Below are 24486 nucleotides of genomic sequence, written 5' to 3' on the forward strand. Positions count from 1 at the left end.
TGTGGTTTTTGTCATCGCCATTGTTTCCAGGCCATAAGTCGCTACTGACAATATGCATGTCTCGAAAACTCTTCTTTTTAGGTTTATAGGAATTTCGCTGTTTCTAAATATATATTTCAGTTTTCCGAAGGCTATCCAAGTTAGTCTTATCCTTCTCTTAATCTCTGCTGTTTGGTTTTCTTTTCCTATTCTCATTGCGTGTCCCAAGTATATATATTCCTCCACATTCTCGAGTTTTTCACCGTCTATATATATTTGTTCTGTTGTGTTGTTATTTAAGGTTTTGGTCTTCGAAATGTTTCAGCCCGATCTTTTAAGAGGCATCATTTAGTTGATTCACCATCTCCCCCAGCTCCTGTATGCTGCTACTTATAATGACGATGTCATCGGCGAAACGTAGGTGACTCAAGCACGATCCATCTATATTTATGCCTTTAGTTTTCCACTCCAATGATCTAAATACATTCTCTAGCGCTAGTGTGAACAGTTTTGGAGATATGGTATCTCCTTGTCGAACTCCCCTATTTATTTTAATTTTTTCTGTCTTTGTATCCTCGTTGATTCTTACATGGAGTGAGGCATTTTCATATATATTTTTCAGTAAGTTGGTGTAACGAGAATCTTTTCTGGCATCGTCCATTGCCTGTGTAAATGCCCACGTTTCAATGGAATCAAACGCCTTATGGAAATCTATGAATGCCATATACAGTGGTACATTGTACTCGGTTGATTTTTCTATTAGTGTTCTCATAGTTTGTAGGTGGTCAATGGTGCTGAACCCTCTGCGAAACCCCGCCTGCTCCACCGGCTGATACTCATCGAATTTGTTACTAAGCCTATTGGTAATAATCTTGGTGAGTAACTTGTACATGTGTGATAGAAGGCTGATGGGCCGGTAATTCTCAATATTGCCACTGTCCCCCTTTTTGAAAAGAAGAATAACCTTCGTAATATTAGTCCGAAAGTCACACTAAAACATTTGTAAGGCCTCACTATCTCCAAAATTTAAGACGAAAATCGGAAATTATATTCACGCCCAGTACGAAAAGAAGAAATTAAAAAAAAATAACCAATGCAAGTGACATTCAGTAAAGTGAAAATAAAATATCGCCAAAATAATGTCGAAATTAGACATAGTACGAAGGCGTAGAAGGGCCACATAATATTTTAAAAATATTTTTCCTTAAATTCCGACTTCAAAGTCGGAATTTTGTTAAATTCCGAGTTCGAAGTCGGAATTTTGTTAAATTCCGAGTTCAAAGTCGGAATTTTGTTAAATTCCGAGTTCAAAGTCGGAATTTTGTTAAATTCCGAGTTCAAAGTCGGAATTTTGTTAAATTCCGAGTTTAAAGTCGGAATTTTGTTAAATTCCGACTTCAAAGTCGGAATTTAACGAAATTGTATTTGAATCGTATTAATGCCAGGTCGAAGATTCAGTAACACTAGTTGAGATTACTGAGTGTAAGGAGAACCTCGTAATTGTGTTTTCAACTTGAAGTGATGGAGGTAAGTCTGATTATAATTCAACTACCTGTTATAACTGTATATAATTCACTGTCAATAGAGTCATACAGTCATAGTCTTGTAGGTCAGCTGCTTGTGGATAGTCGGCGAATAATTTGTTGTAACGAACATATTCACTTCGAAAAGATGCCAGTAATTATTTGCCCATATACCTACGTGTACGTGTAAGAACCAAACAAATTAGGGATGTTGGTCATTGAAAATTGAATAGTTGTCTAGAGGTATTGTAGAAGAAATCTACCTGTGTTTTTATATTGTATTTCATCTGCGTGAGCATGTGATTTGTGGAATACTAAACTTTCTGTACTGAATACTGAAATAAGTTCGCAATTTAGCACATTGGCAATTGAATAGTACCTAACCGTGTGTTTTGCGATTTTCAAAATAACTCCCATATCCAATGGAATTCGCACATTGTACGTATGGTAATTCATCAAGATCGTCAAAAAAATGATTTATTCGAGATATGCGCGAAATTGGGTTTTCTGTATTTTTATTCGATTTTTGAGCTACATTCAATTCCATTAAGGATGTTAAACTGTTTACCCTGTTTCTATACAACGCTGATTTATCGAAATGCAACAAATTTTTCATAGGCCAGATTACAGGACATCATCTTGGATAGGATTTTGAATCTACTGTAATAACCTACGTATTCGTTTTAGCAAGACAGTACTGAAGAATTACTACAGAAATATTTCGCCTATGGATTCCAGCAACGGGAAATTCTGGCTTTTATGAAAAACCTACATAATAGACCCATGTCTAGTCGCACACTCAAAAGAATCCTGTCTAAACTACATCTCTATAGAAGGAAAAATTACTCAAAAATTGAGGATGTTGCCAAGTTCCTAGAAAACGAATTGATGAAGTCTGGTCAACTTCATGGCTATAGGTGGATGCATCTGAGATGTTTACAAAATAACTTAATTGTGACTCAGTCAGTTGTCATAGAATTACTAACTTATTTAGACCCGCAGGGCGTAGAAACACGTAAACGAAAAAGACTGAGACGAAGGCAATATCACAATAAAGGTCCTAATTATCTCTGGCATGTTGACTCTTATGATAAACTGAAACCATATGGTATTTGCATCAATGGCTGTATTGATGGATTTTCTAGGCACATAATCTGGCTCCGTACTGGCTCCACTTCTAGTGATCCGAAGGTATGTGTATGCAATATTTGATATATTTTCGAAAGTTGTTTAATAAACTGTGTTTATATGTTGCACAATTGTCCAAGAGGCTTCAAACCGTATAATATCTTGTGCGAAATAGACTTTACTATTCATTCACCTTGATTTGTGTTGAAGTAAGAACTGCTGGCCAAAGTTGATTTGGGACCAGTCCACTTCTATAAAGCAACCTGCTGACAACTAATATTATGTTCGGCCTAATGCGCAAGCACAACTAAGTAAGGACACGTGCTATTAATGGTGCAGAAGCGAGTTCTGTCGGGAATGCGAATAGATAAAGGCTACTCTCACTATTAATAGTTTTCAAGCGACCATCGGCCATTTTGTATTATTCACCAGTGTGTTAAATATATCTTTAAATAAACTTTGTTATAAACCGTTTCATCAGTTTTAAGAGTATCCACCCTCACATGGTAGCAGCGCTTGTGTGTATGTGCGTGCGTATTAATTAACAAACAGAAGACTAGAAGACCACGTGTTAAACAGAAGACTAGACGACCACGTGTTCAACAACAAGCATGTTCAATCAAGAAGAGATGATCGAGATGGACCAATCCGATGCGAGCGAAAGGTCAACGATGGGAGTACCAGAAAATATTTTTGCAATGCTCACCAACACCAATTTCGTGAAGATGTTGGCAGAGCAAATAAACAACTTGAATCCTCCGGCAACCTCATCAGGAAGCACAATAACGGAACCATCTGTGGAGAAGGTCAATATACCCACCTTCATAATACCTCAATTTGAGAACAGCGACAAGCTGAGGGGTCATTCCAATTTCCGCTCATGGAAACAAAGAGTCGAGCGTGACATCAGGGCCCTAGGAAGATCCCAATTTTTACTGCACAACATGGGTGGACCAGAGTGTAACATGAGCGTAGAAGAGAAAAACATGTACAACGCTCAAGTACTACAATACTTGGAAGCATCTTTGCAGCACGCTCCCAGAGCTATAATAGAAAGCGAAGAATCGGCAGCTGAAGCCTTCAAGAAACTCATCCAAATGTTCGGCAAAAATGATGTTCAAAAAATGGTGGAAGTTTTGGACAATTTTGGAAAAATTACATTTTACCCGAAGATGAACCCGGTGAACTTCGTATCACAATTCGAAAAAGGAGTTCAAGAATTCAAGGAACTGGGCTTTCCGTTGGACCCGAAGATCATAGTGGGATATTTTCTACACAAAATCAAGGATGCTAATGGTTTCTTGGCGTTTTTCACCACAATGGCTACACTACCAGAGGAAACGAGGACGTACGAGTTCGTAAAGAATGCCTTTCTGGAGGTGGCGAATAGCCAATATTTTAAGGAAGCAGAAAACAGTATGTATAAGAATGAATCAAATGATAGTTTGGATATTTGTTCCGAGTGTTTTGGTATTACGGGTGAGAATCTCAATACTGAGATCAATGAAGTGTATACTGTATGCTCTTTTTGTATTGACGATCCCATTGGGGAATGTACTTTTGCTAATCCTAATTCAGTTTCAGTGCTCTGCATCAAATGTGGTAAGAGAGATGATAAAAATTGTTGTGATTTTTGTTTAGAGAATAGGTCTGATCGAACAAACAGGGATGGTTCAAAGAAAGAGAAATATCAAGCTAAGAGGTCTCCTTATTTTAAAGAGAAAAGGGCAGAAAAGAGTCCTTACACACTGGATCAGTTGGAGAAAATCAAGAAAATGACACCAGCTGAAAAGCGTGAGGCAAGTTGCAGAAAATGTGGTTTGATGTTCCACAAGTCAAACACATGTGTGAACACAGAGAGATTCTGCTTTTTCTGCCATAAGAAGGGACACGAAAAGAAGGACTGTAGGAAACTGAAAGATCAAAAATCTAGTAAGTCATTGTTCGATTTGAATAATTTCAGTATGTTTGCAACATTTCTAGTTGATTCTGGTGCATCTCACCATGTAGTGAATGTACAGAATATTTTGTTGAACTATCAGGCTTATAAAGAGCCGATATCTGTTGTTTTGGCATCGGAAACTGAAAGCACTATGTCAATGGGTCAGGGAACTCTTCCATTATTAGTACAGTTTGGAAAAAGTTCGCACATTGTACATCTAGCTAATGTTCAGTATGTCCCCGAAGTAAGGGATAATATTCTCAGTGTCCGTGCATTTAATATTCAGTTTGGGACAAGTCTTGTGCTAAATGCTAATAATGGATTTATTTTATCTAGAAAATTAAGAAGAAAGATCTCCCTGCTCTTTGTATCGGATGGCGTTTATCGAATTTCAGCAAGAGTCAATCCTGGTGATACAAGTAGTATCAACAAAATTAATGTAAATAAAGTAGAAAGTATAAATAAACAGTTAAGTTCGAAAGATAATTCTAGTTTTAAAATGAAACTCTCAGTTATCAAATCCAATAAGGAAGTCAATATTAGTAGAAGAGAAACACGAAAATTACGTAAAAGATTTACTCGTAATCAGTTAAAAATGTTGGCTCAGGAAGGTAGTATGTGGCATCGTAGAATGGGTCATATATCATCTTCTTACTTAGGAAAATTACCTAATGTTGTTCAAGGAGTTAAAGAACTCACGTATAATCTCAGTACTGGTAATTGTACAATTTGTTCTAAAGCAAAAATGACCAGAAAAACATGTTCAAAAGAAAGAGATCGAGCCACTAGAGCTTGTGAAATTCTTCATTCAGATCTATTAACTGTCAATCCGCCAACACATTACACTAAGAAAAAGTATATTTTAATTGTTCTAGATGATTATTCAAGATATGCACAAATTTTCCTGATGAAACAAAAGTCTGAAACTTTCAAGTTTTTGAAGTCTGCTTTGAACTATCTTCAGTCATTATTTCCTAGTCCTGGTCAATTCAGAAAATTACGTTGTGATAATGGAACAGAGTTCATCAGCGAATCTTGTCAACAAGTACTCGATCAGTTTGGTATTCAAATTCAGTTAGCAGAACCTTATCAACATGAGCATAATGGAACTGCTGAAAGGTTCAATAGAACACTCCAAGAAAGGGCTAGAGCCTTGTTATTTGAATCAGGCTTTCCAAATACTTTCTGGGGTTTTGCATTTTCGACTGCTTGCTATCTATACAATCGTACGCCTCATTCATCATTAGACTTTTTGACTCCATATGAAAAACTCTATGGAAAACAAGCCGATCTGCAAAATATAAGAATTTTCGGTTCACAGGCAGAAGTTAGAAATGAAAATGTTCCTAAAGGTAAAAAGTTGAATGCAAGATCTAGCACAATGTATTTAATAGGATATACCGATACTGGCTATTTGTTGTATGATCCTAAAACATGTAAGACTATTACATCTTGTAATGTTCTAATAAATGAAGAGTTGACCTACAAGTCATATGAATCAAAGTTATCAGTTCCAAGTGATGAATTAACAGTTTCATCTGAATCTGTTGAGTCCAGTGAGAACGTTTCTGTTACGCCCTCTGTAGGCAATTCTGTTGCGTCCATTACGGACATATCTGTTGTGCCACCTACTGGCAATTCTGTTGTATCAGTTGCAAACAATCCTGTTGAAATGAAATCAGTTGAACAAAACTCTGATTCTGTAAGAACTACAAGTCCAGTACAGAGTAGCTCCAACAATTCTGTTGATAAAACAAGTGCTACAAATATGTTAGAAAATGTTTCAGTTAGCTCTCAGATAAATAATGAGATAGAATATGAAGAAATATCGCAGCTAGACGATTTTGATGGCAATGAAACCAGTGGACTTGATATGCCGCAAATTTCAGTTAATGCCACAATTTTGAATCCATTTGGTTTTGTATATGATACAAAAATCTATCAGACAAGTAAAACACCTCAAACATATCTGGAAGCAATGACATGTTCAGAAAGTAGTAAATGGATTACTGCCATTCAGTCTGAACTTGAAGCTATAAACCAACATGAAGTTTGGGAAATTGTGGAAAGAAAACAAGGTATGAAAAGTATTCCGTTGAAATGGGTATTTACAGTTAAGGACAATGGTGTGTGTAAGGCTCGTTTAGTTGTTGTAGGATGCAAAGATACTGAAAAGTATACTCCTGAGGAAACTGCATCTCCTACACCAGCTCTATCAGTTGTTAAATTATTATTTGCATTATCAGTTTCTAGGAATTGGCATGTTGAACAGTTGGATGTCAAAACAGCATTTCTTCATGGTGAAATTGATCGACCAAAATATTTAAGTGTTCCTGAAGGAATCAATCTTGATAAATCAAAGGTAATATTGAAGTTAAGAAAAGCTCTTTATGGATTATCTATAGCACCGAAATGTTGGTTTATGACACTTGATAATTTTCTGAAGGATTCTGGTTTTGAATCAAATTTACGAGAACCATGTTTATATAAGAAAAAGGAAGATAGTAATATCGTTTTGATTTTAGTATATGTTGATGATCTATTAATTACAGGTAGTTGTAGAAACCTTATTCAGGAAAATGTGAATATGTTGAAGTCACGTTTTAAGGTAAAACAATTTGGCTTTCCTACAAAATTTCTTGGTTTGGAAATCACTAGATCAGAAAATCAGTTGTTTCTTCATCAAACACAGTTTGTTAATGAAATGTTGAAAGAATTTCGAATGGAAAACTCAAATTCAGTTGACACTCCTTTAGTTCCTCAAGGAAATCATAATGTTCCGGAAGTAACGAATGAAGCAGATTTTCCGTATAAGAAAGCTATAGGTTCCCTGCTGTATTTAAGTATGTTCACAAGACCTGATATATCCTTTGCCGTAGGTTATTTGGCTAGATTCCAAGCTAATCCACAGCAGTATCATTGGACATTAGTTAAAAGAGTTTTCAGGTATTTGAAAGGTACAAGTCAGTTAGGTCTAAAATTCACAGTAGGATCTCCAATTTTGTCTTGTTATTGTGATGCAGATTTTTCAGGTGATAGGTGTGGTCAAAAGTCGACCACAGGCTTTGTGATTTTTGCATTTGGTAATCCTGTTGTATGGTGCTCAAAACTGCAATCAACAATAGCACAAAGTTCAGCAGAAGCGGAATTTATTGCACTTACTCATGCTACTAATGAAATTCTATTTTTAGCACATTTATTAGAAGAGACTGTGGGTCTCAGAGCATTTCCAGTTAATATATATGAAGACAATGAAGCAGCAAGACGTAACTGTCTGGCTAGCACAAGTAAAAGCCGCTTGAAGTATGTGGAACGTAAATATTTATTGATTCGTCAACACGTAAGAGATAAGAAAATTAATATTGTGAAGATCAATACCAATGATCAGATTGCTGACATTCTGACAAAACCATTGAATGCAGTAAAGCTAACTAAGTTTCGTGATCACCTTGTATTCTATGAGGTTTGATTTGCATGAAAATATCCAATCCAAGCATAAGATAACCAAGTAATAAGTCATAATGATTCAATATTATAGGAAGAAAATGAGAAAAGTCAACGACAAACTCAAAACATGCTCTGTTTGATCAAACATTTCATAAGTAATATTAATTTTTCCTTTTCAGTCATTATGTATACCTTATCTGAGTAGTGTTATAAATGATCTTTGATCTAAAACATACTCTGATAATGAATTCTGTTGTTTATCTTAGTATCTTGAAAGGATCTTCGATCCCTTAGGTACTTTGGTAATATGTCTGTTGAGTGTTTTATCTGTATATTGTGGAAAGGTTCTTCGTTCCTGGAAACATAATCTGATAATACTCAAAATTTGTTGTATATTTGTTCGAGTTATATTGGAAGGGTCTTTGGTCCCTGGAGATATACTTTGATGAATATACATGTTGAAGTGTTCATTTGAGACATGTAGGAAGGGTCTCCGGTCCCTGGATACATACTCTTACGAATACTAGTGTCTTGATTTGGAAGGGTCTCCGGTCCCTGGAAATGATAGATGCGAAATCCAAAATTCTGACCACATATGTGTGTAATGAATTAATCATGTTAGTCCGATATGATGGAACATACTATGTATGTGATCAGTCATGTCATTTATATGTTGATCTACTATGTGATATGCATGCATTATGGCATATGTATCTGTTGATCAGTTTCAGTTGATATGATGGTATAATATCACTTGTGGGAAGGGTCTCCGGTCCCTGGACACAATGTATTGATACCATATCAAATATTAAGGACAGTTGGTTCGCTATAAGGAACCCTATTCCATTGCCTCACAGCAACAGCTCTGTATGGTTCCACTGACAATCCTGTTGTAGGTTTAAGGCTTGATTTATATAAATTCTAATAAAATACTATCCACTATTGTATATTTTATATATATTCTATATTTCTTAGTTTATCGAAGTCAGTTAAATGGAACTTTCAGTTTTCTGTTGAGTAGTTGTCAGGTCCTCAGTTTGGGAGGGGGTGTTGAAGTAAGAACTGCTGGCCAAAGTTGATTTGGGACCAGTCCACTTCTATAAAGCAACCTGCTGACAACTAATATTATGTTCGGCCTAATGCGCAAGCGCAACTAAGTTAGGTACACGTGCTATTAATGGTGCAGAAGCGAGTTCTGTCGGGAATGCGAATAGATAAAGGCTACTCTCACTATTAATAGTTTTCAAGCGACCATCGGCCATTTTGTATTATTCACCAGTGTGTTAAATATATCTTTAAATAAACTTTGTTATAAACCGTTTCATCAGTTTTAAGAGTATCCACCCTCACAATTTGAATATTTCATCTGTCTAAGGTGTGATATTTATTTCCGAGTCCATATTCGATTTTCGAATTAACTTCCTACATCGAGAAGAATATTCATCACAAAATGAATTTTTTTAATGAACTTAACCGATACTCGATGAAAGTATATAATAAATAAACAGAAACGCAAGGTATTAGAGATTTTCACGAAATGACGGTTTGCGAAACCTCAAGACTAACCACTAAAGATTAATTTCACCTCAGGTGAGATAAAATAAACTCAAGTTCAATTTATTGTCACCTGATGAATATTATCATATATTAAATCAGCTGAACACGTGTATTGATTAGCGTGAATGATTTTGTAAATCCACTCTTCGTGAACATGTTTGGTTACCAAATCTTCAATTTAGTGACTTTATCCTAGATTTCTGGTGAATTTATAAGATAATTGTCATAAACTTATAAAGTATTCCGCAAATGATTCCGTGAAAAACCTTATGAGTATCGCTCTTTGATTCGTTGTTGCATCCCACAGGTTGTAGCAGGTTATTATCTGGATGGAGTAGAATTAGTTGGAGGAATCCCCAAAACAATAAGATTCGATTTGGGTACCGAAAATAAAGTTGTGGAGGAATTCAAAGGTGTCTGCATGAAGTGTTCAATGGAAGTTCCGGTTCGAGACCTCCTGTTCTTTACGGAAGAAGTACGGCTAATCAAAGAATTGAATCATGGTGGTCGATTTTACGAAAGCATTGTAGTCAGTACTGGATAAACTTGTTCCAATACCTGAGAGAAGAAAATCAATTTGATGGCTCTCTTCTTGATAAATCCTTGATTCAATTTTGCTTTATGGATATAATTCAGGTATGCGTTCGGATGTAAATATACTTCATACTTTTATTGTAACGAGTAAGTGGTTTGCCTAATTAACTTGCAAATTTTAAATTTTTCAACTTTAGCGTTGTTGTCGTGTCTTCATATACAGGGTTGGCCATACATAACTTTCCACCCCGAATTTTGAGCTTTGGCATGGAATAACAAAAAAACGCTCAGACAGGTCAAATTTTGTTGAAAGGGGGACAAATAAGGGTGTTCAAATGAGTTTGATATCACCACTCCTCTAGCGGCAACACCTAACAGCTCTCATTTTTGAATAGGGAAAAGGGATCGAGCAGCACCTTGTTGGAGGGGCAATTCAATTTCCTGCATGAGTGTTTTTTTTTCCATCGCATTATTATTATACAGAGTGACTCAGTATTCCATCAATAACTTTCACACGCCGAATTTGAATCTTTGAGATATGAAAAACGCTCGGACTGGTCAAAAAATGAATTCGATATCACTACCCCTCTAGCCGCTACCACTTAGAACAATTATTTTGTTTTTTCGTTATTCCATCCTAAAGCTCGAAATTTGGGGTGGAAGGTTATGGATGGCCAACCCTATATATGAAGACACGACAACAACGCTACAGTTGAAAAATTGTAGTGTCGAAAAAATCGCTCAGGCGTTTTTTCGTTATTCCATCCCAAAGCTCATAATTCGGGGTGAAAAGTTATGAATGACCCCACCCTGTATATCTACCAGATTTTGAAGAAATCGCGTAGATAAAGTCTTCTTTTTGATTTTAACACACTGCATTTTAGGTATATTTCAAATCATTTCGACAGTTTGCGTACCTATAGTTTGGAGCTTGGAGCACTCAGTTTGTCATGTTGAAACGAAACATTAATTCCTAAATAATTTTCAGAGGGATATGAATCAAGTAGTTATGGAATGGAACGTTCACAAGATACGAAGATCAAGAAATAGCATCTCCCCTACTGGCAGACCAACGATTATGTTCGAGATGCCTTCTTTATATCAGACACAAAGTTATTTGACTAAAGTATCAGATTATGCAATTGAAGCTGTCAGATCTAAATGTAAAATTCTCAGATATCCCTGTGATAAAGATTTTTATGATCTATGTTGTATTTTGATGGCTGAAAATGGATACAAACACGAAAGTGATCCTTATCAAGCCTTGGAACTATATATTACTCTAAGAAGAATATTGAAAAACTTGATACAAAATTGACATGTTTAATAATGTATTATGAAATGAATAATAAAGTGGAAAATTATTATATTATACTTTTTTTTCTCTAGTCTTAATACCCGTTTGCATCAACCTATTTAAAATATGCTCGTTGTCATTCTTATTTCAGTGCTCAAGGGCGTATTTTTTTGTACTGTGGAGAACTCGTAAAAATAAACTTGTATGTAGTTTATTTCTAAGTGTTACTGTTAAATTTTTTGCTCATTTGCCCCTTGTGCCCCCAGAAAAAATCCTGGATCCGCCCTTGTCAGTGCTATATCGTGTATCGTAACTGCTATTGAAATCAGAGAAACAAAAAGTCAACAAAAAAAATATTGAAATATAAAGGAGGAGTAGTTTTAAGTGCTTGTTATATACAGTGTGGAAACCACTTATGTAATAAACTTCTTTTTAATAATTGGAAAAAACATTTCCGAAAGAATTGTCGTTCAAATGATGCGAGCTTGACATGAACAAATGTAGGAGGTCCCAGAGAAGTCGAAACATTCAAGTGCAACTGTAGACCGATTTCGGAATCATTTTCCCACGTTAATACATTATAGTTTCTAATTTCAGTATCAATTCTGAATTCAATATCAAAATGATCCAAACTGAGTTTTTAAAACTATCTATCATGTAACGGACGAGTCATTTGAAATGATGAGTTATATTTCAATGAAACAAGAATTATTTCCCGAGAAAAATATAGTACATATAACTTTTTCGTCGACCTAAACAAAAAATGACATTCTACGTATTAATTTCCAAACGAAAAGTCGACTATTTTTGAAGGCAAGTACTTTTCGACTCCAAACACTTTTCGTCCTTGAATAATTGCGAGAGTGGTGATTTATGACTTTCGAGAGGCAGGATTTGATGAATACATAAGTCCCTGTGACAAGAACTGTCATTTGCTCTTGTCAAATTAACTCTTTACTAAACCTGCTACATTTTACGAGTGAATTAAGAACGTAGTTTGAATATTGGTATTCATTATAATCAAGAATGGATAGTGCTAGCGATATGGCAACTACGGCCAGGTTAGGTTAGTGTTCAGCACAAAAGTGAGTAGTCACTCTTATGAAGTTTTGTGAGGTCGACGGAAAAATTAAATTGCACCTCGGCAAAAAAGTCTCTATGTTGTCTCTCCTGCTTGATAGGATTTGCAGGCTCGACTGCAATAGAGAGTTTTTCGTCCTTGGTACATAAATAACTATTTTGAGAATTATTCCTGTATCGTTGAACAGAAAAATCAAATTCAGAAGAAAAACGAGTTTTAATGCCATAAAAATCGATATTACAGAAAAGGTATTGCAACAGTGTAAAAAATATAAAAATAATTGTAACACCCTCTAAACCATGTCCATGATCCAAATGTTTGAATTCAGAAGGGTGTTAATCTCACTCCTAAATGTGACAAAATCTTCATACGATTCAGGGATTTGTAGAAGGCCTGAACACGTATGTGCCACTGGCATACGCAGTATACCAGTTGCGTCAGTGAATGATATATTGATATCTTTTATTGGTAGATCGGAGCCCGTACAGAATCTGAAGAAATTCATTCTAGTCCTTTCATCCACTTCCTTTATGAATTTCTTAATAAACTGAAATATTCTCTTCTGATTACTCGTTGCTAGATTCTCATCTATTTGCAGTTTATTTAAGCAATTTTTCACAGTGGGAGTTATTTGGTGGCAGTGCTCTAATATTTGATTTAAGTTAATCTCAGAATTTCTACCGATTTCATTAGAGAAGCATTTGACTACGAAAGCTGGCTTCTGAATCAACTCCCTATGTGCGATATCGATGACTAATCGTCTGAAATTATTCTCCGTAGGAAGCCACTTCGTATCCATGTTGGAGAAAAATTCCAATAAGTCTTCATTTTCGACGCTTTGGAAATCCAATAATGCCGAGTTCATTAGATCTCTTTCAGGTTCGCTAAGAAATTGCAAAAAATTATGCAATAAATCATTTTCCTCGATTTTTTCATTGAAGCAACTTTTTATGAAAACCGGAGCCAATTTGATAGACATAATTTTCTGCCTTGTATCCCTTCACAAATATTTTTGCGATGGACTTCCATTGAATCTCTCCAAAGTCGTGACGCAAATAGGGTATTTTAAGGTTTGTTCATACAGTGCACTTCTCGTAGAAGGTGTTCCAAAATTGTGACAAAGAATCTCTGAAGACTCCTCCAATATCTTCTGCCATCTCAGTCTTTGGTAGAATCTCAGCATTTGGTAGAATCATTTCGATTTTCAGATTACAGTCGTTAAAAAAATCTTGTTCGAAGGCTTTGAGCATATCACCAAAAATGTCAGAGCGGTGGAGAATCAATGTTTGGACAATATCGGATTGTAAATAGGAGTCATTTATTACTTCATCTAAAATATCTTCAGGTAACTGCCCAACCAAACTTGAACCATCAGTGAAGAACAAATCCGAAGCCGAATTGATCTGTGAAAAAAAAATACAATGAGTTAACATATTGTGAAAATATCGACTCATATTTTGACTGCTCAAATAATATATTCCTTTAATAATGAATGGTAATGAACAAAGAAGAGTTTTCAAATTCAAATGATTATTTGAATATTCCTATTGAAAAGTATAAAATAATTTCTCCTGGCGAAATACAGATTGATAACCGTGTTTATAACGTTATTTTGAATTGAATTGAACGGAAATCACAAAACTCATCCGTCATTTTGCATCCAAGACTTTTGGAAGAAAACCGTCCGACCACTTAGAGCCGCCATAATCATGAAATCTTCACACAAATTAATTTTGAATGGATCAATCAATTAGCTATCAAAAATATTTCTGATGAACGGTGTTAGTGAATAAGTGCGACAAACTCCAGGAGGAGATTCGGCATGGAAAAATAATGACACCATATAACTTTTGTCCGCAAATGCTTCGTTTTCCGAGATACGGGGTGTTTAAATTTCACTTAAAACTGACTATTTATTTGTTGCTCTGAAACCCGTCGAGATATGCGAATGAAGTTTGGTGCGCCTATTTATTTATAAGTGTTCTTTTCTGTTATTGCTCTGGTTTAATGTTATTAAATTAGATAGTTTTCGATAATGTATTCAAGAAATGAATAATAAGCGTTAAGTTGTTTAATTTTTTTTGCATAAAAACGGCGCCCCATACAAAAACGAAGCATTTGAGGACAAAGTTGATATGGCATAATGTCATGATTGTTTCATGCAGAATCACCTCCTTAAGTTTGTCGCACTTATTCAGTAACACCCTGTATATCGTAAAATTGTTTCTTAAGCCCGTTTGCAACAGCCGAAAATTATCTGGAGAATTTTCAAAAGAATTTTGGTAGAAATTATTTTGTATGCATCTGAACAGTGAGTCATACCGAAAGTACTGCAGAGAATTCACAGTACATGAATTCACAAGTAAATTTTCGGCTGTTGCAAACAAGCTAGATATGATTCACGAATAACTCACATTATCCTCATCATCATGAAAATTATGGAAGTACGTAGGAAGTTGCTCACGTTCCATCAATCTTGTAGAACGACGGCGTTCATTCTGTTGGTATGAGGTTGGGCAATCGTGAAGACCAGTAAAATCCTCGGTACAATTCTCAGGTCCACTTCTTGTCTCAGTTTCAGGTATAAATTCATCTCCATTATCTTCTACAGTGGTACCCATCTTTGGCGTCGTTGATAAATAAAATCTTAGAGTAGATAATGAAGAGAGATCATACATCTCTTCAACCGTCAAATCAAGATCACATTTATGACTCTTGTAATCAAGTTGTTCTACATCAAATTCATTCCAGTGGCCTTTAGTAGACATACCTTCAGGAAAATACAAATCTTTGGCTTTTAGTAGTATCTCTGCACATTTTATGTCCCTGCCAACAGATATCCTTCTAGTGCCACCTCCATACTTAGCTCGCACTTGTCGAAGTTCGTTAATTTTGGGATGTAAACATAACCATCCTATTTCTATAATTCTCGTTTTCTTCTTTCTTCTCGCCTTATATGGAGAATCTTGTTCATTTTTTCTTCCAGATATATTTTTGTGATCCATCTTCCTTTTCAATTTTTCTATCAGACTCTCTTTTTTGCTAGAATTCTTTCTTTTGCAAAAATTCGAAACAGCCACTCTATCGCCGTATTTAGGAATCCATTTCTCCAATTCCTCTGTAGGCATCAAAAGTAAAGTAACTGAGTCAATCTATAGGAAAGAAAAAATCTGTAAGTTATCACTTATAATAATATATAATATAACATATAATCAAAGTAGCAAGAAAGCCAAAAAACTTTGCAAATAATTAGTCCGGCAGGTAACAAACATTTGAATCTCAACTTAATTTTGTTATTTCGATTCTCAAGCAGTATATTGTGAACGCACTATAATGCGTTTTCCATAATCATAGAGCTTTGATTTATGAGAAGGGGTAAAAATGATAAGGGCTTGAGTTCACTTACTTTTTCATTATTGAAATAATTTATTGTTTCCTCAGAAATATCCCTGGTCATCAGGAACTCCTGTAGGCTCATGTTTTCGAAAGCGTCACCCTTAAAAAAAACAACGATCTGTGAAAAACTGAACGTTTTTATTTTCTACTCATATAACTGCGTTCTTATAGAATGCAATGGAATATTATAGCGGCGGCTCTTCTGGTCTGTTCAGACATGCGCCAACGCGAAGGTTTCATTCGGAATGGTACTTTCGGAGTGGAAATACAATGGAGAGCTCATGCGCATTGTTCTCCTTTCCAATTCAAGTATACAGCGTAACGTTAGCTGTGAGGTGGAATCAAATTATGAAGTCGCATCCACACTATGATGAACGACATCATTCAACCTGAGTCGAGCGGAAAAGTCGAAAGAGTCTGGACGTGTGTCGAATCGAATCGAATGATCCAAAAGTCGAATCGAATCATGTCGCTTCCAACCCGAATCAGCGCGGTCCCGCTCAAAGGAAGTCGAATCGAATGAAGTCAAAATTCATAGTGTGGACGTGTCGGATGGGATTCAGATCAGTCGACACCTTGATGAAGACGATCTTTGAAGAATTAGTGGTCTAAATCCCAATGAATTAATAAACTACCAAGTACAACATCGCCCTGAAATAATTTTTTATAGTCAAAATCGTTCGATAACTCTCATCCGTGGATATTTGGGAGTTATCTGCAATATCTAGAACACCTATTGGAAAAAAAAAACCTTAATTTGGAGGGTTTGCTAACACCATTGTGAGCCGTTCCTATACTCTAAGTTGAGCTCGTTGACTTCATCAAGGAGAAGATCCTCCATGTTCCTCCATGATCCCCATATTCACCATTAACTGTGGTTTTTATCCAGATAGAAACCACAGTTATGAATCCCTTTTGAATGAGTTTGAGTTCGCTTCGCTTAGAAAGGTCCGTGAAATGATTATAAAATCGTACACGATTCAGGTATAATCAATGGCTCTGCTCTCGTCACTGCAATTCAGTGTTCCTCGTTTAGCTTGTAGATCACACACAACATTTCATATTGAGGTACCTAATTCCTAAAATCACTTTTTCTGTCCGCTAACAACAATGTTATAACAATCTAAGGACGATGGCGAATTGGCTAGTTCAATTCAGATCGTAACACTTGTCGATATTCATATCGTCCGGTGATATGCATCTGAATTTATCCTTATTATTTTATTCATTGCCTCCCCGTTTAGGCGTGATTATTCTCCATTAATCAAAGGAATGTTGACATTTTGTCTTTCATTTTCTCCATTTCAGGAAATCCTTGAACCACGCGTTGGTAATTTTTGTTCTGTTTTGTTTCTAAGACTTCCTTATTTTTTGTCTGCTTCATCATCGTCGATGTATTATTTGTAATTTTTTTGTATGATATTGTATACACCTGTAATTGGGTGTCGGTCTGTTGGATGTATTTCTGTATAAATAAATAAATAAAACGAAGAAAAACTATTTCTCTCGACATTTCTTGATACTACATGGGTCTCGCCCAAAATCTACGAGGACATGGGCGTCGCTGACAACCTGCAACTGCTTTTATTGCTGCAATAGCTGCTGCCAAAAAAGGATAATCATTCATTTTGTTTTCAAAAATCCAACTCCTACACATTCAGTGCTCGAAAACACCTGAGTCGAACCGTTCTTCATCATTCGAGACGTCTACACTGCAAAACCAGTCTGGACGCCGTGTCGAATCGAACGTAGCGAACCGAATGTGTCGCCCCGTATAGGTCGAATGATGTCGTTCGGCATAGTGTGGACGCGACTTGAGTATTTACACTTACACTCCATAAAATAAAACTGTTTACCAGTGGCGGATTTGCAAACTTGGTCGCCCCTTTATAATATATTATAGAGTACATAATGTTATTACGTTTTTGCCGATTTTTATCGAAATCGATTTAGAAATTTAAATTTAGTTGAATCTAATGAGATGCTGGTTTATGATAAATAGTAATTTAGGAAGATAATAGTTATAAAATGCGGTGTCGTGCGACACGCCTAATGTGTGCGAACGTTTGGAATAAACAGACTGAGTAAGAAATAACTCGCAATATTCATATCTCCGGTATTTACTATATTGTACAGAATGCTCAAACATCTAAGTTTTTATCTGAAATTACTCAAAGATAGAGGATAGTTGAATGTTTCCATCAGGCAACACCAACTTTTTCACCTTTCGTCAATTTACACCCAAGAAAACAAATTTTTTTGATAACACTTTAAAAACGTCAATCACTTCCAAGAGTGATTGTCATTGAGCTCAAAATACCTACATAAAAAAGTGAAAATTCGAAATCAATTAGTTTAACCATTTCATTCCTTCATCAAAATAGGTTGATAAAAAATCCTATCTTTGTATTATTCCCATTAAAAAAAAGCCTATGCTTTTCTGTCACAAAAAATTTGGAATGTCCTTTAAATCTCAACTAGCTACCCCTTCGAAGATGATGTACGATAAATTCCTCAATTGCATGAAATTGAGAAGCTGCGTTACTTAGCATTTTTCTACACAATAGTTAATAGCGAAGATATGAATTTTATTTTACATTCTCTCTGCTATAGGCCCTTTTACTTATTTCTCATTATTATCAGCGGTTTTTTTTTTTCACGATTTACCGCCTGTGATATCTGGCCGCCCTAGACCTGGGCCTATATACTGAACCTTAAGCCAAATCTTCAGTTCTTCGATACAATGTTTTTAATGTTTACGGATACCGGATACCTATATCAAAGAGTTTCACTTCATTTTAGAATTTGGCAGAATATCAATATTAGGTCATATCTCAAAACAAAAGAATATATCACTGACTGAGTTTTCACGAAAATGGAGATCGTAAGATTCAAAATTTTAGTCTATCTGGTCTAGAAACAGCTTTTAACAGGCAATTTGTGACACCTTGTATTAAGAAACCGAAACAATGTTTATAGTGACTGTATCTACAATTATAATATTCAAAAACGTGAAAAAACAAAAAAGGTATACTAATCACGCAGCTGACGTCATGCGTAAATACGAATGATTTTGGAGGAGCTGCCTAGAACACCATTATATTTGCACCATTCATCGATGACCGATATATGAATATTCCTTTCAATGAGCTCATTCGAGAGCTTAGTACAGAAGAGTTATCTAAAAGCATTTATGTATTTATTACAGACTTACCTCCATATCTTCAAGTTTCAAACACACTTTACACACTTGACAACTTCTGACGACGCCGACATGAGGCGATCTCAATACAAGCTGCGTTTCTTAAATTCCGACTTTGAACTCGGAATTTATCAAATTCCGACTTTGAACTCGGAATTTATCTAAATTCCGACTTCAAAGTCGGAATTTAAGGAAAAATATTTTTAAAATATTATGTGGCCCTTCTACGCCTCAAATTTTGGAGATAGTGAGGCCTTACAAATGTTTTAGTGTGACTTTCGGACTAATATCAAGTTATTTCCGTATAATTCCCCATTTTGAAAAACGATAGCAGAATATTCCGTATCCAGGAAAACCTTGTCAATTTTGGGCATAGTAAGGATAGGATGGATCATAATTCGACTAAAATAGAGGTTTTCATTTAAACAAATTTTTTTCGATGAAAGTACGAAACGAAAGAATTTTTTGGTGGATATGCTGTTAAAAATACATTATGACTTCGACAACAATTCCTGAATGTTGCACCATTCTATCGTTAAAGCATACTGAAAGCTGGAAATCTTGGAAAATTCAATGTCATGTCACCAGAGTCACATGTTACTCGATGGGGAATCCATGCCGTTTTTTAAGAAACCAAGTTTTTAGCTCTTATAATATGGAAATGTTTCATTTTAATTATTTATTTATTTATTTATTTATTTATTTATTCATTATTATATACTCAAAATTTTTCGGTTTGCCGGTTAAGACATTGAAAAGGAAATTCATGAAGTAGATAGTAGTGCTCCGTATAATTAGGGTGAAAATAAAAAATAACGATTCTGTACTTATATATAGGAACCTACATGGATTTCTGCATATACAGTCCCTGGCCATATTATTAGACGCATTGATTCGATGCAAAATCTCAATGTTGAATTATTAAATTGAATGTATATGTTACATATACTTCATCTGTAAATGGTTTTCACATATAATATATCATATTCAATAAAAAATATTGATTTATTGATGATTAAACATGAAATTCTAATATTTTGCTGAGCCACCCTGTGTAGCTAAGAGAGCTTCATACTATCAATGCAGAATTGTTCGGTTTGCTGCATTCGAGGATGATGATTTCATATGTGGATTATCGAAATAATGTCCGAACCTGCAGAATGCAAGACGTCCACTGGAAAACATAGTACTGATTCATACTTAAGTACTAATACTACAACATCAAAAATAAATGCCAAATAGAACAATTTAATGAGAGTCGTAGATAAAACTGACATTCTGTTCAAATGAAATTCAAATATACTGCTTTTTCCTCGGGCAATACCAGTAAATATAAAAAAAATCCTCAGTGCGTCTAATAAACTGGCCAGGGACTGTACATCAGAGTCGTTAAATCTATTCAGGGACATTCTTTCTATAGTTTTTATTTCCTCAGGAAAAACGTGTATACCACCTACAACGTGAATGTAAATGATGAAAAAGAATTCTCTAGAAATTATTAATTTTGAAATATTGTTTGGAGCAGCGAGATTCGAAACAAACTTAAGAATTGAAATACTAATGCGATTCAATACTTGCTTATCCAGATAGTTATTATCTGTATCGATAACTTATACTTTTCAATTGTTGATATTTTATCATTTCATAATATCAGAAACGTTTGAAAAAATAAACAGTAATATAGTATATTCTTTCTGTAAGAAAAATACTCTGAACAATTATCATTTAAATTCGCATATGTTTCATAAACTCATAATTATATAAAACACTCTTTAATTTTAGGTATTTTTAGTGTTAGGCTCAAGTATCACAAAATAACAAAATATTTTATATGTTCTTTTTAGGTATCATAAATAATGGATTGAACACAATAAGTAAAATATCGCAGGAATTCGGACAGGTTGAAAAACAATCTCTTATGAATTCGCCAACGTTTCGGAACTATTTTGTTCCTTTTCTCAAGGCTCATCATACAACTAATAAAAGTAACACTTTAAAATTGGTCATAGGAAGTTAAGGATAAATCAACAAACAGTCCGACGTGTGACAGTTAAATTGAACGAATGTAATACGTTGATTCCATAGAAATTTTAAGTCACAGCAATCTAATATCGAATCAGACGACGGAACGGGCAATTGGGTGGTGGGGTGCTAGGGAGGGATGGTAGAGGGGCTATATAACAGCGGAGTAGATGTACAAAGTATTCAGTTAAGAATGTGCTTCGTGCTGCAAATATTGTGTTGTGGTTTACACTTTTTAACTTTGATACTATCGAATTTTATCGTTTTATACTTAAATATTTTTTTCATTGTGGAAAACGAGATGGACAGAAAGAAGATCTTGAGAATGGGATTGGAAAAATTGAAGTCTAAACAAATTGACTTGAGGAGAACAGTTCAAATCAGGAATTTTCTGAAGTCACATGTAGGAGAACGAAAAAGAGGAAAAGTTCCGCAGAAAAAATCCGACACTCACGCTGCAAGAAGAGAAGGTAATCAAGATGAACATAGCCAAAAAGTCGTGAAGAAAATTAATTCCGATGTTGGAGAAAAAAAGCAGTATGTGTCGAACGGAAATCTGAGAAAACGCTTGACGAGGTCTTTCATTCTGAAGGAGATTCTGAATATGACATCTATTAGAAGAAAAGAAGATCCTAATATCAAACTTTTCAATGTGAATGACTACATTGAGATTTTTAGGAAGAAGGAGAAACCTATAAAATGAAAACTTTTGTAGGATTTGTAACTCCAGCCCACGCTCTATATTCAAAATGAAATATTAACTTCGAAAAAAATTGAAAATTGTTAGATGTAGAGAAAAGACAACAGTACTGTTTTAAGTACTATGCGTAAAAGACTGAACGCTCCTTGACCTGCGATCAAGAAATAGAAAATTCATAATATTGGAGTGCAAGTCTGATATTTGAATTTACAGCATATTCTTAATGAAACAATAATTTTGAAAACAAATAAAAATGGATAGGGGATCATAAAAGTTAACAGTTAGTACTGTTTCAAGTACTATGCCAAAATATGCGAAAAAAAATCCACTGAACGCTTCTTGACCTGCAATGAAGCAATAGGTTATGTATGAATTCAGAGTGCAAGTCTGATATAATGAATCTTTTATGATATAGAGTGTAATCTAAATGAAACATTAGGTTTGAAAAAAAATTAAAAATTGTTAAGTGTACTCAAAAGACAACGTTAGGTCCCGTTCCAAGTACGGTATAAAAAAAATTAAAACTTCAAAATATGACCAGATATACTAATTATCAGTAAAAATTAAGTAGGAGGATATCAAATAAGTAAGCCTTCGAATAAGGGCGATAAATAAACGAAATCAACTCAGATATATGAAAACCAACAACTGTTGATTTGTTTGTCCACTTTTATATCAATGTGTATTATGTTCCTGAATTAATTTCGTTTGTTTTGAGTTATTTCATCCTCTCATTTATTGAGACATTGGTTCACTATAACCAGGATAATTTCCAATCCTGCTTTTTTTTGTCATTCAAGAACATTGTTTTAGGGATACATCTACTATTTATATCCTACAGATAATTGGAAAAATTTGCTCTTTTCAGTTTCACTAGTAATAATGGCGTCATAGATCTAACGCTACGCTATGCACCGTAATTTTTTATATTGTTTTCTCATTATTCCATATGCCAGCTTCAGTACTCTCGCGAATATTATTATTCCAGTTTCAACCTCAAGAAAAAGGCTACTGCAACCAAAATTTTTCGTTATTTTCTTTAATAAATTTCAGCAATCCATTTTAAGAAATTCATGACGGAAGAAAGTAACTTTTTTATTCGGTTTTTCGAAGTTTTCCATGAGCTATATGGATGTGTAGAGGATGTTTCATTAAAATGAATTAATTTCAAAAGAAATTGCCCGAGCCTGAAACAAAGAACAGTTTACATTGACGAATATAATAGACAGATAGAATAGAAGTCGACTTTCATAATTAATTATCGAAATATCATTTCTCTTGACGAATACAAAGGGGATTTATCTGTAAAAAAAAACCAGAACAATATCATGGAAACCAAAAAAGTGCCATAACTGATCTACGGGACTACTATTTCTTGATAAGCAAACAAAACCCTATTGAAAACCATTGACGTATTGAAGTATACAGTAAAATATTTGTTACTTTGACTAGGTGACAGGTCATTCATTGCTGTATCCCGTTACCGGGAATAAATCTACAAAAAGAAGAAGAAAAAAAAAAAAATTCGAACAGACTTGTAACTTCTTAGTGCTAGTCGCGACTGTGTGCCCTCCTGTGACTAAAGAGACCCAACCGTGACCTGCAGATCCTTCCACACTCAGGGCATGGATAGTCTCCAACCAGATCTGGCCGCCGCTGTATCCTTCTCGATTCTCCACTATAACTGTGGACCAAAGACCTCCACTGTGACCTCTCTAACGCTAGTTGTTCCCAGTTTTGATTTGCATTAACTGATTTTAGGGATTGATGTAGTGTATCCTTAAACCGCTTATACTGGCCTCCTGGTTTCCGAGCTCCCTGAGTGAGTTCGCCGTATAGAGCTATTTTGGGGAGTCTTGTGTCTTGCATCCTCAGAATGTGGCCGCTCCATCTGAGTCGGGCCCCCGTTACTTGAGTCTCAATTGTTGTACAACTCGCGCGCTGCAAGACTTCTGCATTCGAAACTTTGTGGAACCATCTGATATGCATTATCTGTCGTAGATGACGTTGCTGCGTCTGTTCAAGCTTTTTAATATGTCGCCTGTAGGGAGTCCAGCTGTATTGTTTACATTCAAATCTTAACTTATATGTACCATGCGCATATACATTCCGTACTGTCCACGAATATAGGGGCCGTATCAGTACCACACAGCGTCATTCTAGAATAAGAAGTCTATTCATTCACATCACTCATGTAACCAAATCGAACGAATATAGATATAAGGTTATTCAGTGTTTTTTATTCAACTCAATTCACAAGTAGATCGAGTGAAAAATATCACAAGATCGAACATGGTCGCTTCGAGCCCGATATGAACCAAGCGATATCAAACTCAAACAACAACTCAGGTCCTTCGAATCAAACAAATCATACATCATTCAAGAAACCATTATCAGTGCGAATTAGTGTTTCCAAATCAGCTGATCCAGTTTTGTGAACCTGCAGACAACACGGTACCCATCAACAAGACAGCAGCGTTTCCATCAACCACATTCATCAACCGACGAAAGCATTCTCAAAACTCGAAGTGTTTACCAAGAAATCTCAAGTAAACCTTCCTTCTTTCATTTTCGAATTCCTTGATTCATTCTGAATTGCTTATTATTGCATGTTATAGATTCTCATTTGTCAAAATGTCTGAAGAACAAATCAAAACCTTACATTTCAAACGAGGTAG

General features: G+C 35.2%; 1 protein-coding gene across 1 annotated transcript; it reads left to right on the top strand.

Annotated features, from left to right (window-relative positions):
• The first annotated feature begins 1465 nt into the window (after positions 1-1465).
• LOC123320804 lies at positions 1466-11412 on the top strand. Its single transcript, XM_044908237.1, has 4 exons — positions 1466-1506; positions 2190-2693; positions 9884-10212; positions 11099-11412. The coding sequence occupies exons 1-3, from the start codon at positions 1501-1503 to the stop codon at positions 10118-10120; spliced, it is 747 nt and encodes a 248-aa protein (XP_044764172.1). The 5' UTR covers positions 1466-1500; the 3' UTR covers positions 10121-10212; positions 11099-11412.
• The last annotated feature ends 13074 nt before the right edge of the window (positions 11413-24486 follow it).

The sequence above is a fragment of the Coccinella septempunctata genome, chromosome 9 (assembly GCF_907165205.1).
Source record: "Coccinella septempunctata chromosome 9, icCocSept1.1, whole genome shotgun sequence".
Lineage (NCBI taxonomy): Eukaryota > Metazoa > Arthropoda > Insecta > Coleoptera > Coccinellidae > Coccinella > Coccinella septempunctata.